The sequence below is a fragment of the Panicum virgatum genome, chromosome 9K (assembly GCF_016808335.1).
Source record: "Panicum virgatum strain AP13 chromosome 9K, P.virgatum_v5, whole genome shotgun sequence".
NCBI classification, from domain to species: Eukaryota; Viridiplantae; Streptophyta; class Magnoliopsida; order Poales; family Poaceae; genus Panicum; species Panicum virgatum.
In genome coordinates, this window is record NC_053144.1 from 58,030,266 (window position 1) to 58,045,116 (window position 14,851).

Genomic DNA, 14,851 nt, shown 5'->3' on the forward strand with positions numbered 1-14,851 from the left:
CCTAGAGAATGGCCGGGGGAAGTGGTGGTCCACCCAAGCTCGATGGGAGAAACTATGCTTATTGGAAAGCTCGCATGGCGGGTTACCTTGAGGCTATAAATCCCATCGCTTGGGCGGTCACGGAAAAACCTATTGTTGGTCCGTGGAATGAGGATCAAGTCAAATATGGTGCTAGAGCGAAGAATGCTTTATTTGATGCTCTTAGTGAGGAGATATTTGCTCGTGTTCATAGCAAGAAGACCTCTCATGAAATTTGGGAAGCACTTGAAGCTATCTATGTTGGTTCTAAAAAGCTTCGTGAAGAAAAATATCAAGTGCTTAAGGAAAAACTTAATGAATTCAAAATGCTTCCAAATGAGTTGGTTGAACAAATGTTTGCTCGGTTAAATGTGCTTATTGAAGACATTAACGCTCTTGAAATTTCTCCTTTGTCTAACAGTGACATCATACGGAAGATCCTACATTGTCTACACAAGCCCAAGTACAACATCGTCACCTCATTGCTCTATGAGAAGGATCTTGAAACGCTTGAAGTGAGTGATGTTGTTGGGAAGATTCGGTCTCATGAGATGTTCCTCTTGGGAGAAGTTGATCCACCGCAAGACAAGAGAGATCTTGCACTCAAAGCTAAGAGTGATCACAAGTCCAAGAAAAAGAACAAGTGCAAAGTTCAATCACCAAGCTCAAGCGAAGATGAAGCTAATGAAGATTCAAGTGATGAAGATGGTGATGTTGAGCTAGCACTTCTCATGAGAAAGACCTCCAAGATGATGTCAAGGTTGAACAAGAAAGGGTACAACTATGACCCTAAGAAAAACAAGTTTCGTACCCGGAAGAGCAAAGACAATGTCAAGAAAGTTTGTTACAATTGTGGCAAATATGGTCATCTCTCATATGATTGTCCGGAGCCTTCAAAGCTCAACAAGAAACAAGAAGATGGTGACAATCAATACAAGACTTCAAAGAAAAATCATGAGAAGAAGGACCACAAGAAGAAAGGGTCTTTCACAAGAAAAGAAAAGGTCAAGGCTTTCCTTGGAGAATGGATCACGGATGGTGAATCCTCAAATAATGACTCAAGTGATGAAGAATCAAATAAAAAGATTGTGGGGATTGCCATGCATAATGATGAAGATGATGGTGATGAGGCACCTCTACCTCCACCACCCATGTGCTTCATGGCAAGAGGTAACTCCAAGGTAAGTGATAATGATGACTCCTCTAGTGATGAAAGTGAACATTGCTTATCTCCTATTGAAGTGCAAAACATCCTAGAAGAGTACCAACAAGTGATCAAGAAGTACAAATCAAAATGTAAAGTTCTTGAAAATGAATATGCCAAGCTTAAGGCCTCAAATAATGAGTTAATTGTTAGGCACAATGAGATAATAGAAACTCATGATACAAGCATTGTTCCTAGCAAACAACTTAGAGAGGAGCATGACAAGCTACTTGTTAAGCATGATGAATTAAATGTTAAATATGAGGAAGTAGTTGTGCTTAACAAGTCACTTACTTCATGCAACAAAAAGCTTAAGCTTGATTATGCTAATTTAAATATGAAGTATCAAGAACTTGACCTTGCCTTTGATGCTTTGGATGAAGAACTAAAAGAAACTCAAACAAAAGTCATCAAAGTCAATATAGCTACTTCTTGTGATGATCTTGTGAAGTTGCCTCACCCTACTACTTGTCATCATGCTTCTCCTTCTTGTTCAAAGACTAACCATGATAGGGAGAAACAACTTGAGGAAGAACTTGAAAGCATGAGCAAATGCATGTTCAATGTGACAAGAGGAGAATACTTGCATAAAGAAATTCTCTTCCACAATGCAAGGCACTATGGGACAAATGGACTTGGATCATTTCCCAACCCTCCGGAAAATTGTCCCAAGTCGCCGGAGCTCATGGCATGTTTCAACAAGGAAGTTGGCTCTTATTGTCAACATTGTCAAGTCACCGGGCATCACACAAGGGAGTGTCCAATTCCTACACGTCCACCTCCTACCTTGCCTCCTAATTACAAGTCTCAATTCAATGAAAATCATTTCTTGTTAAGCAAACTTAAAAGTGGCAAGGTTAAGGCAAAGTTTATTGGCACTCAAATTAAGGGAAAGCTACCACGCCAACTATGGGTTCCTAAAGCTTTAGTAACTCATGTCAAAGGACCCAAACTTGCATGGGTTCCCAAACCTCAAAAGTGATTCACTTGTGTGTAGGTGAACTACAAAGCCGGTGGCAAGCATTGGGTGCTTGATAGCGGATGTACACAACACATGACCGGCTATGTAAAGATGTTCACCTCACTAGATGAAGATGTGGGCGATTATGAACATGTCACCTTTGGTGACAACTCAAAAGGAAAAGTGGTAGGTTTGGGTAAGGTAGCCATAACCAAGGATCTCTCTATCTCTAATGTGTTGCTTGTTGAGTCGGTTAGTTTTAATTTGTTATCTATTGCTCAACTTTGTGATTTAGGACTAATATGCACCTTTAGTGATAGTGAGGTTGTTGTGACAAGCAAGGAGGACAAGAGCTTAATATTCAAAGGATTTCGACATGGTAACATCTACCTTGTTGACTTCTCATCTAATGATGCAAGCTTGGCAACATGTCTCTTCTCCAAAAACTCCATGGGTTGGCTTTGGCATCGCCGCATTGCTCATATTGGCATGAGTCAACTCAAGAAGGCCTTTAAACGAGGTATGGTGGTTGGTATTAAAGATGTTACATTTGACAAAAACAAATTGTGTAGTGCTTGTCAAGCCGGGAAGCAATTTGCATCATCACATCCCATGAAAGCTTATTTGTCAACATCAAGAAGCTTGGAGCTACTACACATGGATCTCTTTGGGCCAACCACCTACAAAAGTCTTGGCGGTAATCTCTATTGTCTTGTAATTGTTGATGATTTTTCTAGATATACTTGGACTTTCTTTTTAGAGGACAAAAGCAAGACTATGGGGATCTTCAAGATTTTTGTCAAGCAAGCTCAAAATGAATTTGAGTCAAGTGTTGTGAAGGTCCGGAGTGACAATGGCACGGAGTTTAGAAACACTCAAGTAGAAGAGCTTTGCAACGACTTGGGGATCAAACATGAGTTTTCATCAACATACACACCCCAACAAAATGGAGTGGTGGAGAGGAAGAACAAGACATTGATCACTCTTGCAAGAGCAATGTTGGATGACTATGGCATCTCACAAAGATTTTGGGCGGAAGCCATCAACACCGCATGCCATGCGTCCAATCGAGTTTATCTTCACCGCTTCTTGGGAAAGACACCCTATGAGCTTCTCATTGGGAGGAAGCCCAACATCTCCTACTTCCGGGTGTTTGGTTGCAAGTGCTACATCTTCAAGAAAAGGAAGCGCCTAGGCAAGTTTGAAAGTAGATGTGATGTTGGCTTTCTTATTGGTTATTCATCAAACTCCAAAGCATATCGAGTATTCAATAGTGCTACAAGCAAAATTGAAGAAACTTGTGATGTGGAGTTTGATGAGACTAATGGCTCCCAAGGGGAAGTTTTCTCTTGTGATGATGTAGGTGATGAACCACTTCGAAAAGTCATGAAGAACATCGCTATTGGGCAAGTCAAGCCAAAGGAGGAAGTAGAAGAGCTACAAGCCTCATCCACTCAAGTGGAAGTCACTTCCAAGGATGACTCAAAGGATGAAGACAAGTCTACATCATCACATCACCATGATGAGTCATCCGATGAAGAAGATGATGCCTCACCTCCTTTCCAAGATGCCCAAGATGAACAAGTGGTTGAAGAACAACTTCCATTTGATGACATGCACATCACAAGTGAACAAGTCCAAGCTCAAGATCAAGATGATGAATCACTAGAAGAATCAACGTCTCAAGCACAAGAGAGGCATACAAGAACTTCAAGGAATCATCCCATTGACTTGGTCATGGGTAACCCCTCTAGTGGAGTAAGAACTCGTAGACGTCAATATGCCTCTTTTTGTGAACATTACTCGTTTGTTTCTTGCCTGGAACCCACAAATATAGATGAAGCTCTTGAGGACCCGGATTGGGTGATGGCCATGCAAGAAGAGCTCAACAACTTCACCCGCAATGAAGTTTGGGTTCTTGAAGAACGTCCTCAAGACAAGAATATCATTGGTACTAAGTGGGTCTTCCGCAACAAACAAGATGAGCATGGTGTAGTGATTCGCAACAAGGCAAGACTTGTGGCAAAGGGTTTTGCACAAGTTGAAGGGTTGGACTTTGGTGAAACTTTTGCCCCCGTTGCAAGACTTGAAGCCATTCGTATCCTTTTAGCGTACGCTTCACATCATAACATGAAACTCTTTCAAATGGATGTGAAGAGTGCGTTCTTAAATGGCTTGATTAATGAGTTGGTGTTTGTTGAACAACCTCCCGGGTTTGAGGACCCTAGATATCCTAATCATGTTTATAGGTTGCACAAGGCGCTCTACGGGCTCAAGCAAGCGCCAAGGGCTTGGTATGAACGCCTTCGTGACTTCCTCATCAACAAGGGCTTCAAGATCGGGAGGGTGGATACAACTCTATTCACAAAAATCATCAATGAAGAGCTATTTGTATGTCAAATTTATGTTGATGATATCATTTTTGGTTCAACTAACCCCACTCTTTGCAAAGATTTTGGAGAAATAATGGCTAGGGAATTTGAGATGTCCATGATCGGTGAGCTCAATTTCTTCCTTGGGTTTCAAATCAAGCAATTGAAGGAAGGGACATTCATCCATCAAGAAAAGTATACAAAGGATATTCTCAAGAAATTCAAGATGGATGATTGCAAGCCGATCAAGACTCCAATGCCAACTAATGGACATCTTGACTTGGATGAGGGAGATGGCTGGTGATAAGAAGGGCAAGAGCAAGATGGTTGTGCAGAAAAAGAAGAAGCGCACCCGTGAGGACCGCGAGCGAGAGCAGGCCGAGGCAGTGGCAGATGCAGCTGACAGGCAGGGCTCACTCAGGATCAGAGAGCCTCAGGCTCAGGGGGAGCCACAGCAGCAGTTACGTCGCTCAGGACGTACTCAGACAGCTCAGGCCACACCTGAGTCCCGCTCACGTCCACGGACTCGAGGTGGTGGCACACAGAGGGGAGCAGGTCATGCACCGCAGCAGCACACCATCAGTCAGACTCAGTCAGGAGGTCAGGACAGTGGTGAGGAGCTGCCCGAGGTTGAGTTGTTCGATCTCAGGGGTATTCCAGGACCTAGGGTCAAGAGATTGCGTTACGTGACCCCAGAGCAGTGGTTTCCCGAGCAGAGGGATGTCGGAGTTGATCGTCGTTTTTACACTCTGCTTCAGGAGTCTTTTTACCACACCTACTGCCAGTTGGACATCAAGATTAGTGAGCACAAGATGCTCCACTGGGTAGCTATGCGTGTAGCAGCAGGTGGGACTCCAGTGCTTCCTCTCTTTGAGAGATATGTTGGATTGCCTGCTCTACTCAGTGAGAGGTCCAGGTACATTCGAGAGTGGGTTCGAGTTTTCTACGCCACTCTGTTTATTGAGGAGGACCGGCAGTTTATAGACTTCATGTTCCAGGAGAGGCACTATCGTTTGACCCGAGCACGACTGGCCACCTTTCTTGGAGTTCAGATTGCCGAGGAGCCACACTTCATACACTATCAGGCTTATGGCAGCACGGTACCTCCTAGACGTCCTCATGAGTCTCACGTTCCATCTGACGAGGAGATCAGTGTTCTCTTCCAGCAGCCCTTCCTGCCTGGCACACCGAGGACTCCGGACAGGCTGACTCACGTGGCACACTCTGTTCACCTAGCTTTGAGGAAGAGTCTGTTGTTCCGGATTGGATACAACGAGGGGATTACAGCTCTGCAGCAGTGGCTCTTATTGTATATCATGACAGGACGAGATTTTGACCTCGTAGACTTCTTTATCTGCGAGCTTGAGGATGTGATTCTGGATGGGATGACAGTTCACCGTCGCCATCCATTTGCTCATTGGATCTGCTGGATTCTGGCTCAGCTAAGTCAGAATGAGCACATGGATGAGCTGGAGCACTCGAGGACACACTTCAGTTTTTACTCACCTACTACTCCTCGAGACGGTCGTCGTGGCTCGAGAGGACAGCGCCGAGCTCAGCGAGTTCTTGATGAGCGTGTCTTGGCTGAGGGCCGAATTGCAGACGATCCGACAGCAGCCGAGGACGCTTCACTAGCAGCAGCAGAGGCCCAGCTCCCACACTACCTAATCACAGACTCGGAGGACTCGGAGGATGACGAGGATTTCATTCCTACTGTTACCGTCCCTCGAGGAGCTCATGATGATGAGGCAGGATCCTCTGGTGCAGCACGAGCCCCTGCTCCTCCAGTCACCACTGCTCAGGTCACTCAGCCCGATGCACTTGCTGCCATTCTTACTCGGCTTTCAGACCAGCAGGACAGATTTGCTGCAGCTCAGCTGAGCATGCAGGCCGAGCAGGCTCGTCAGCAGGAGGCCCAGACACTTGTACTTGAGGGCATTCGGCAGCAGCAGGAGGCCATGAGGCTACAGCTACAGCAGCAGTCCCAGATACAGCAGCAGATGTTCACATTCTTCTCGGGATGCTTCGGTCAGCTGTATCGTCACACTGGACTACCTGAGCCTCAGCTCCCTACACCCCAGCAGCTCCAGTTTGACCCTACTGCTCCCGCTCCTCCTGTTGGCGGATTTGTGCAGACACCCTTATCATCTTTTCCGTTGTCACCATTTCTTCAGACCGGGTTGTTTGCCAGTCCTGTACCTACTGCTGCTCCGGCCCCTGCTCCACAGCCTAGTGTTTGGACTGCCGAGCAGCGTGCAGAATTTCATAGACAGCAGCAGATCTTACACCAGCTCCAGCACCCTTCGGCTCAGTCACTCACGTTCGAGTCACCTACACAGCCTGAGGTGCTCCGTCCGTCTGTCGTGCGCGTCACTCAGCCAGACCTGACTCCCGTCACGTCTGCTCCTCCGACGGACTCCACGATCGTCGCCGCGCCAGCTTCTACCGCTGCTCCAGCTACTTCTGCTGCTCCGACGTCTCCGGTCGCGCAGAAGTCCTCTTCGGTCGACGACGACTGGACAGACGACGACGCCGACGACTCCGCCGCTCAGTATTCCACCGGACCCAGCAAGAAGACTCCGCCTTCTCCAGCTCAGGATTAGATCGCCTTTCTTTTTGGTGTTTTGTTGCCAAAGGGGGAGATAGATAGGGGGAGTAGAGATAGGGGGAGCTTGGTGGTTTGTGGCGTGTTTGGATCTTCATGGATTTTGTGTATGGACATGTTATTTGGATATTGTGTATGCTCTGTGTTGACATGTCCCTACATGTGTTTTTTTTTAGTAATGCATGCTTGTTTATCGCTTTCATTTTCTTATCTTGTGTATCTCTACTATTGTGTTGTCATCAATCACCAAAAAGGGGGAGATTGAAGTGCATCTAGGCCGATAGATGTAATGGTAAGTTTCGGTGATTAATGACAACCGTATGCGACTAACGTATGTTTTGAAGGAAAAATTAGTGATTGAGTTAGTCCCATATGAAATGTGAAAAGAGACCCCTCAATTCGGAACAATCATGCGAGCCAAGGACTCAATTTCAAAGATTAAGGACCTTTCTAGTCTCAAGTGTCACAAGGAGATGAAGGACACTTGATTTAGATAGGGTTTATAGTTTTTAGTTCTTGACCGTACTATTAAGAGGGGTTCATGAGTTAGTAGCTTGATCAAACTTGAGTTGGCCTTAGAAATCTTGCACACTCGCTCAAAAACAGCTCAAGATAGTCAATAGAAGTTAACACAACACTTGGAAGAAGAAACAATCGAAGTAACATTGAAATCCAAGCCAATTCAGCTAAAAACCAGGAAAAACAGCAGCACCGGTTGAACCGGTGCCCTAGCGTCGGAGCATCCGATGCTTGCCGGAAGGACCGATGCCCTGTCGGTCTATCTTCTCTGGATAAAGGCTGAAATCAAGTATAGCACCGGTTGAACCGATGGTCAGAAAAGTAAGCACCGGTGCAATGAAAGTTCTTTGTTCCAGAGAGCATGTTTTGGTGGTTTTCAACTTCTTTTCAGCACCGGTTGAACCGACGCTTCGGAATCAAAGCACCGGTGCATTGAGCGTCCTATGTTCCAGAGAGCTTGTTTGGATTGATCAGTAAAACTCTTCAGCACCGGTTGAACCGACGCACCTACAGAGCATGCACCGGTGCATTGAAGCAAGCCTGGACACTGTGTCAGGACCCCAACGGCTACAATTTGGACACAGAGAGACCGGTTGAACCGACGCCCCAAAACTGACACCCATCGGTTCTTCCGGTGCTCACGGTTTTTCTGCAGTGGAATTCCAACGGCTATGTAACCACTTCCACTCTATAAAAGGGCACCCCATGGCTCATTTCAGTCGCCTTTGACACCCTGAATACTTGAGGCCACCCTTGAGAAGAAGAGAAAGTGCTTTGAGCAAACAAGAGAAGATCTAGCATTTAGTTTGTGCTTCAACCTTGAAGAATCCATCCTTTGCAAGTGTAGCAAGTGTGCTTGAGCTAGGGCCAACTGAGTGTAGGTCAAGTGAAGGCTTAGGAGCTTGTTACTCTTGGTGTTTGACGGCACCTAGCCGGTCTTGGTGATCGGGAGGTTCTTGGTGAGCTCTTGGTGTTTGTGGGAGCCCCAAGACAAGAAGATTGTATACGGTGTGAAGCTCGCCGTTCCGGAGATGGAGAAAGAGCATTCTTAGTGATCACTTGCTTCTTGGTGGAGCAAGGGAGCTACACCCTTGTGTGGGTGCTCCAACGTGGATTAGGGGGGAGCGTCAACTCCTCGATACCACGGGAAAAAATCCGGTTGTCTCGTGTCCTTTACTTTTACTTCAAGCATTTAAATCCTTTTGTTACTTTTCTTGCTTGTAGTTTGACTAGGACAACTTGCTTGGTAGAGTGAGCTTTATCTTAGGATTTGATCTTGCTAGTGTGCATCCATCTAGGCAATATGATCATGATAGTGTGTTTACCTACCTAAGGACCCTTTGCTAGCGTGCTCTAGTAATTAGGTTTCGAATTTATAGATTGGGCAATACTCCCTCCTTCCCTGTTTATAAGGCATACACGTATATCAAGATTCAAACCTTGTCATCTTTGACCAATAATTTGACTATTAAATTTTTATTTTTATAATGCAAATTTCATATGATTGGATTCATAATCAAATATATTTTACAATGATTATAAGTTTATAATCAAAAGTGATATAATATATGATAAATAAATGGTCAAAGTGTTGTTTAGAAGACCGTGTCATGTTCCATCATGCCTTATAAACGGGGAAGGAGGGAGTACTAGTTTAGGTTAAGGACTGATTAGAAATTCGAAAAAGTCCCAATTCAACCCCCCTTCTTGGGCCACGATCCTTTCAGCGTGCTCTTGCCCCACCTCCACGATCTACCTGAAAGCAACCCGAACCCGATCTCCTGCGGTGCTCGCTCTCGGCGGTGCCCCCTGACTAACAGGACTAAGCCTCGTATATAACCTTTACACATGTGGTGTGCACGTTCTGGTGCTCATGCCTCACTGATCTGCGGCGCGTCGTCTGCTTTCACCCCGGGAGAGTGGAGAAGGGATCGTCTCATCATTCTGCCTCGCAAAAATCGCAGCTGAGTCGACGACGAGGAGGGACGCGGCCGGGCCGGGCCGGCGGGCTGGCTAGCTCTCCGGCTCGGCCCTGGCGGAGACTTTGCTGTACAGCTCCAGGGTGTCGCCGTGGGTCGGGTCCAGGCAGAGCGCCGCCTCGCAGTCCCGCATGGTGCTCGCCGCGTCGCCCATGGAGTCGAAGAACGCCGCGCGGAGGTGGAGCAGCTGGAGGTCCGGCTTGAAGGCTATGGCCCCTGACAGCTCCGCGATCGCCTCCTCTTCCTTGTTCTCGTCCATCAGAACTGCGAGGACGAAAAGGGAATCCAACATTATATTACCGTGCTTGTCAAATAAAGCATTCTTAAATCTTAATCCCCACGATTTGATGAAACACAACCACAAAAAGAAAATCATAAGCTGGAGAAAGTGTGGCTCGCATTACTTCTGGCATGTTCATAGAAATCCCAGGGCCCATGTTGATTTAAACTCACCGGCTGCTCTGTATCTGTAAGGATAGGTCCTTGTAGGGTCCAGAAGCGTCGCTGTGTTCAGGTCGCTCTTGGCGGCGTCCCGCTCGCCGTACTCTGACCGTTTTTCATACGCCGACGCGCTGTTGGTAGCTATCTGCACGAGCTTGGTCATCTCGTCGAACGCAGCCTGCTTCCTGTTCTTGAGGTAATGGACGCGCGCCAGGCCCTGATGCGCCCGCGTGTGCTTTATGTTCAGAGCAATGCCGTAGCACTCGGCAGCCTCGTCCAGCATGTCGCAGTCCACGAAGATGCTCCCCATGTTGTTGTATGCCTGAAGAACGTCAGCTGTGAGCACAGGCAGTTAGCAAGGAGAAGAGCCATGGCGATGGTCACGGGCGATTCTTACTTGCCCCTTCCGGAGGTTGTCGGAAGCACAGCTGTTAGCATGCTCCAGAAGCTGCACGACGGAGAGCGAAGATTCCGTGTCCAGGCTAGAATCTCCCAAAGCATACGCCTTCAGGAAGAAGGCTTCGAATGATCTCTGAAGGCTAATCGACTGCTCAGCCTTGGCTAGTGCTTCATCCCGATGTCCACTGTCATACAAGATCCATCCTTCATATACAAGCCTCTCGTGCTCGTGGACTGAACTGTTCCGTGCATATCTCAGACTACGCATGGCCGCCTTCTGACAATTTAGCCTACAAGGTACGAGAACAGAACGAAAATGTTAAGCCTCTGAATCCAAAAAAGATAACAAATCAATCTTGTTCTTTTATCCCCACTTCACAATTCACATAGAATTCGTAACCGAAGCATTAGTGATAGGTTCTCTGCCCCTCTACGCAGACAGTATTGGAAAGTACCCTAATATTTTGAATTTCTAAACTCAATGTACTGTATTCGCTCCCATGTATGAAAGTATCCCCTACACAAGGCAGACAGAGCAATGTTCATCCAGATCCTGTTTCTATAAAGCAAGCTGCTGATGAACAATTTAATAGACCAATATAGATGTGCAGCTTGCAGTTCCCCAAATACTACGTTCTTTCAGAACTCTAAGTATTAGCCATCTATCTTTTTTTTTGGATTTACTAGACATTTCAGATGCACCAGAAACTTGAAAAGGGGTGTGGTCTCAGGCTCTCAGCGCATGAAAACAGAGACTACTAGATGCAGATGTACCTTAACAGGAGAAGCGACTGTCGAAACCGCAAGCTGCTGTTTCCGGGTTCCCTGGTGAGCATCTGCTGCACAACTGCCAGAGAGCCGATGTCATCCACCGCCGACCACCGATCGTACAGCTGCATCCAGCAATCCGCCATATCCCACTGCTGCACCTGCCCCCGGAGGAGCTCGATCAGCTGCTCCCCGTGCATCCTCCCGTGGAACATCATGTAGCTCGGATCCAATGTCAGTATCGCCCGGACATCCTGCACGGCCAGCTCGTACTCCTCGAGGGCAAGGTAGAACCACGCCCGGAGCTCCAGGCAATCGGTGGCCATCTTGAATCCGATCACCTTGCTGATCTCCGCGATCGCCGACGCCGCCTTGTCCTCCTCCAGCAACGCGCAGGCACGGTACTTGTACGGAAACGTCATCGTCGGGTCAAGCTCCGTCGCCGACTGGAGATCGGCCTGCTTCTCCTTGCCGACGCAGTACAGCGCCCGCTCCTGGTACATCCACCCGGCGGGCTCCTCGTACTCGCCGACGACGCTGTTCATCAGCTTGTAGGCGGCGTACTTGTGCCCGCGCTTGTACTTGGCGCGCGCCTCCCCGGCGAGCGAGTAGACATGGCCCTCGGCGACGGCGGCCTTGAACCACTCCTGCGCGTCCTCGAACTCGCCGCGCGCCAGCATCACGCACCCGAGCTGGTGCAGCGCCAGCTGCTTCTGCCATGGAAGCTCCGCACACTCGTTGAGCCTCTCCAGCAGCATCACCGTGGTGTTCGACTTCAGGTCCTGCTCCATGGCGACGTAGGAGAGGAAGTAGTAGAGCGCGAAGGACGCGTTGCCGGCGATGTCAAGGCACTCCCGGCCCTCCGGGCTGCAGAGCAGGCGCGCGATGTCCGGGTTGGCGAGCGACTTGGGGAGCTCCCGCAGGAAGGCCTGGAGGCAGGAGGCGACGAGGAGGTGGGAGGCCTCCTCGAGGCCGACCTCGATGAGGGAGTGGGCGTCGTCGACGCCGCGCACCATGGATGCGAGCTTGTTGTCGCAGGCTGCCTTGAGGCCGTCGCAGCAGAACTTGTTGGAGAAGGCGAGGAGCTGGGAGATGATTTCGGGCGGGAAGTCGTCGAGCTCGCCGCGGCGGCTGTAGGCGGCGACGGCGCGCATGCCGCGCGCCGTGATGCCGTCGCGGGAGAAATCGATCCGGTCGCGCTGCGCCTCGGCGAACCCGCCGTAGAGGAGCGTGTTGAGCGGCTTGGAGAGCGCGGCGATGCACGAGCGCTCGCACGCCACCTCCTCCTCGCCGATGATGAACCACAGGTCATTGGTCTCCGGCTCCTCCTCCTCCTCGCTCATCTCTGACGTGTTGCGCCTCAGGCGTTGGGGTGGAGGGGTGGCGGGAGGAGGCGGTGGGCGGCGGCACGGGCAGACCGATTCCACGCCGGAGGACACGCTGGCGAAGACCGCGGCGCGCGGGCACTCGAGCAGCGGTGTCGTCGCGGTGCAGGGCGCGAGCGGCGGCGGCGCCGGGTCGAGCTCGTCCTCGCGGCGCTCGTACCGGAGCCACGCGGCGAGCACGACGCGCCGGTGCGGGTCGTCCGCGTGGACGCGCGCGGCCCGCAGCGACCGCCGGAGCAGCCTCGCGTCGCCGATGGACTGGAACAGCGCGTGCTGCTCCAGGTACGCGTCGCAGAGGTCGTCGTCGTCCCCTGCCGTGGCGGCCGAGACCCGCCGGAACGACGCGGCGAGCGCGCCGACGTGGTCGACGGGGCGCAGGCACGCGTCCAGGGCCGGCTCGAGCGCGTCGGCCACCGGGAGGCCGCACGGCAGGTGGTGCTCGGGCGTGAAGGCCCCCGACGTGGACGGCCCCGCGTGCGGGTAGTAGAGCGAACCCGACCGCAGCGAGATGGTCTTGGGCGGCGGCGGGGGCTGAGGCCTGCCGCTCCCGCCGGCATCCCCTGAGCCGGAGGTGGAGGCCGGCCCGAGGGAGCTGAGAGCGTAGAGTTGCGCGGCCTTGCACCCCTCGATCAGCTTCAGGCTCTTTATCGTCGTGAGGAAGTTATTGGTCATGGTGGATTCCGCTGCCGGCTTGCCCTTTCCTCCTCCTCCTCTTCCCCTCGGGTCCTGCCGCGCGTGCCTCTGGCCGGCAGCCTACCGCACGGCGGCGATCGTGCCGGAGCGGGAGTTCCCGGCGGAACGGCTGGTGCGCGCGCACGTCGCCTCCGCCCTCCCGCGCGGCCGCGCGTCCCGGCCGTGCGCCCGGGCGTGACCTGTTAATGCCGGTGGTTGCGGAGGGGCGGCGGGAGAGGGCCGGGCACGCGGGGAGACGAGGCGCTTCGTTGGGGACGGAGGGGAAGGACGCCGAGGAAGGCGGAGGTCCGCAACTGCCACCGCCCTCTCTCTTCTGCAGGAAATTTTCTTTTGGAATTTTAGCCGTTTTTTTTTCTTCCGTGCTGTAACCTGGGTTTTCGCTTGAAATGGACTCCTTCCCTGGGGAGGAACAGCAGGAAACGAGGTGGTTCTGCTTTGCAATTTTCAAGCCAGTGGGAGGGTCCAAAAGAAATGCAGAAACTGAGCTTTAGTTCATGACGATGCAGAGACGCAAAATTGCTTATCCCACGTATTGAGTATTGACTATAATATTCATTTTATCTTCAATATTATTAGACTCATAACTAAATCTCTCCCTATTTTACTCCGGCTCCCTATTGATACATTCATTCTAACTGATTCTGGAAGTAAATTGTCCATATTATGGTACTAGCCATATTATGGTACTAGCAACTACCAAAACATTTAAAGCACATATACAAGCTAAAAATTTCTATCCCTAGCATCATATATTACATCAAACTTTATCGAACCTATAAACCAAATAAAAATCAAGAAACCCATCAACTTGCACTGCCGTACCTCTAAGATTGATCATAACGTTTTCCATCGATCGAATCTCTAAAATCAAGAATATTTTTTTTCTATTTGGCTGGTCTAATTTCAACTGATTTATTAGTGTTTTGCGAAGGATAATAAGTTTAAAATTGAGGTTGCGTAACCTTTTATATGTCAGGACGTGTGTTGTCATGCAACTAGCATATGAAATCAAATCAACAGTTAATTTGTTTATCACTCTAACCACCCGTATGTTCTGAGTATACCAAGAAGAAAATCCTCCCATAAAAAGTATTCATGAAAGTTTTAAAGCACACGATCCTATATGCTTTATTGAAGGAAGATTTTTTAGTCCTATTTTTTTCCTCTCTCCCCCCCCCCCCCCCCCCCCCTCTTTTTGTTAAGTGGTGGTGATACCCCTCACTCCGCAAGGTTCTACATTATCCACTCGTATTTCTTGCAGATTTTTTTTTAGAAAAGATCACCAACGTTTCAATGAAATGTTGAATTTAAGTAATGAACAGTTAGTTTTTTTAAGAAAAGCATGGACACGGATTTTTTTTTTGAGGCAAGCATGGACACAGAGTTAATACTAGAGGGAATGTTGTTATAAGTTGGGCGTGGCAATGTTTTGGCTCGGTTAAGATAATGGGGGCCACGATAGGGAACGGGGAGCGCGGGCCCCACCGGTGCCGGGCGAAGGTTGGAG

The 14,851-nt window shown here is 49.4% G+C and overlaps 1 protein-coding gene across 1 annotated transcript; it reads right to left on the reverse strand.

Annotated features, from left to right (window-relative positions):
* Positions 1–9,411: 9,411 nt before the first annotated feature.
* LOC120652705 (ethylene-overproduction protein 1-like) lies at positions 9,412–13,705 on the reverse strand. The gene is made up of 4 exons (XM_039930595.1): positions 11,273–13,705; positions 10,497–10,788; positions 10,112–10,421; positions 9,412–9,922 (listed from the first exon to the last, which is right to left on the reverse strand). Exons 1-4 carry the CDS (start codon positions 13,321–13,323, stop codon positions 9,693–9,695), a joined length of 2,883 nt encoding a protein of 960 aa, XP_039786529.1. The 5' UTR covers positions 13,324–13,705; the 3' UTR covers positions 9,412–9,692.
* Between the last annotated feature and the right edge of the window lie 1,146 nt (positions 13,706–14,851).

Bases quoted from the DNA above. Each gene is read 5' to 3' on its own strand.
- LOC120652705 (XM_039930595.1), bottom strand. From the start codon at position 13,323: ATGACCAATAACTTCCTCACGACGATAAAGAGCCTGAAGCTGATCGAG. The intron at 10,789-11,272 runs GTACATCTGCAT...CGTACCTTGTAG, and splicing joins CAGTCGCTTCTCCTGTTAAG to GCTAAATTGTCAGAAGGCGG. The intron at 10,422-10,496 runs GTAAGAATCGCC...GACGTTCTTCAG, and splicing joins ACAACCTCCGGAAGGGGCAA to GCATACAACAACATGGGGAG.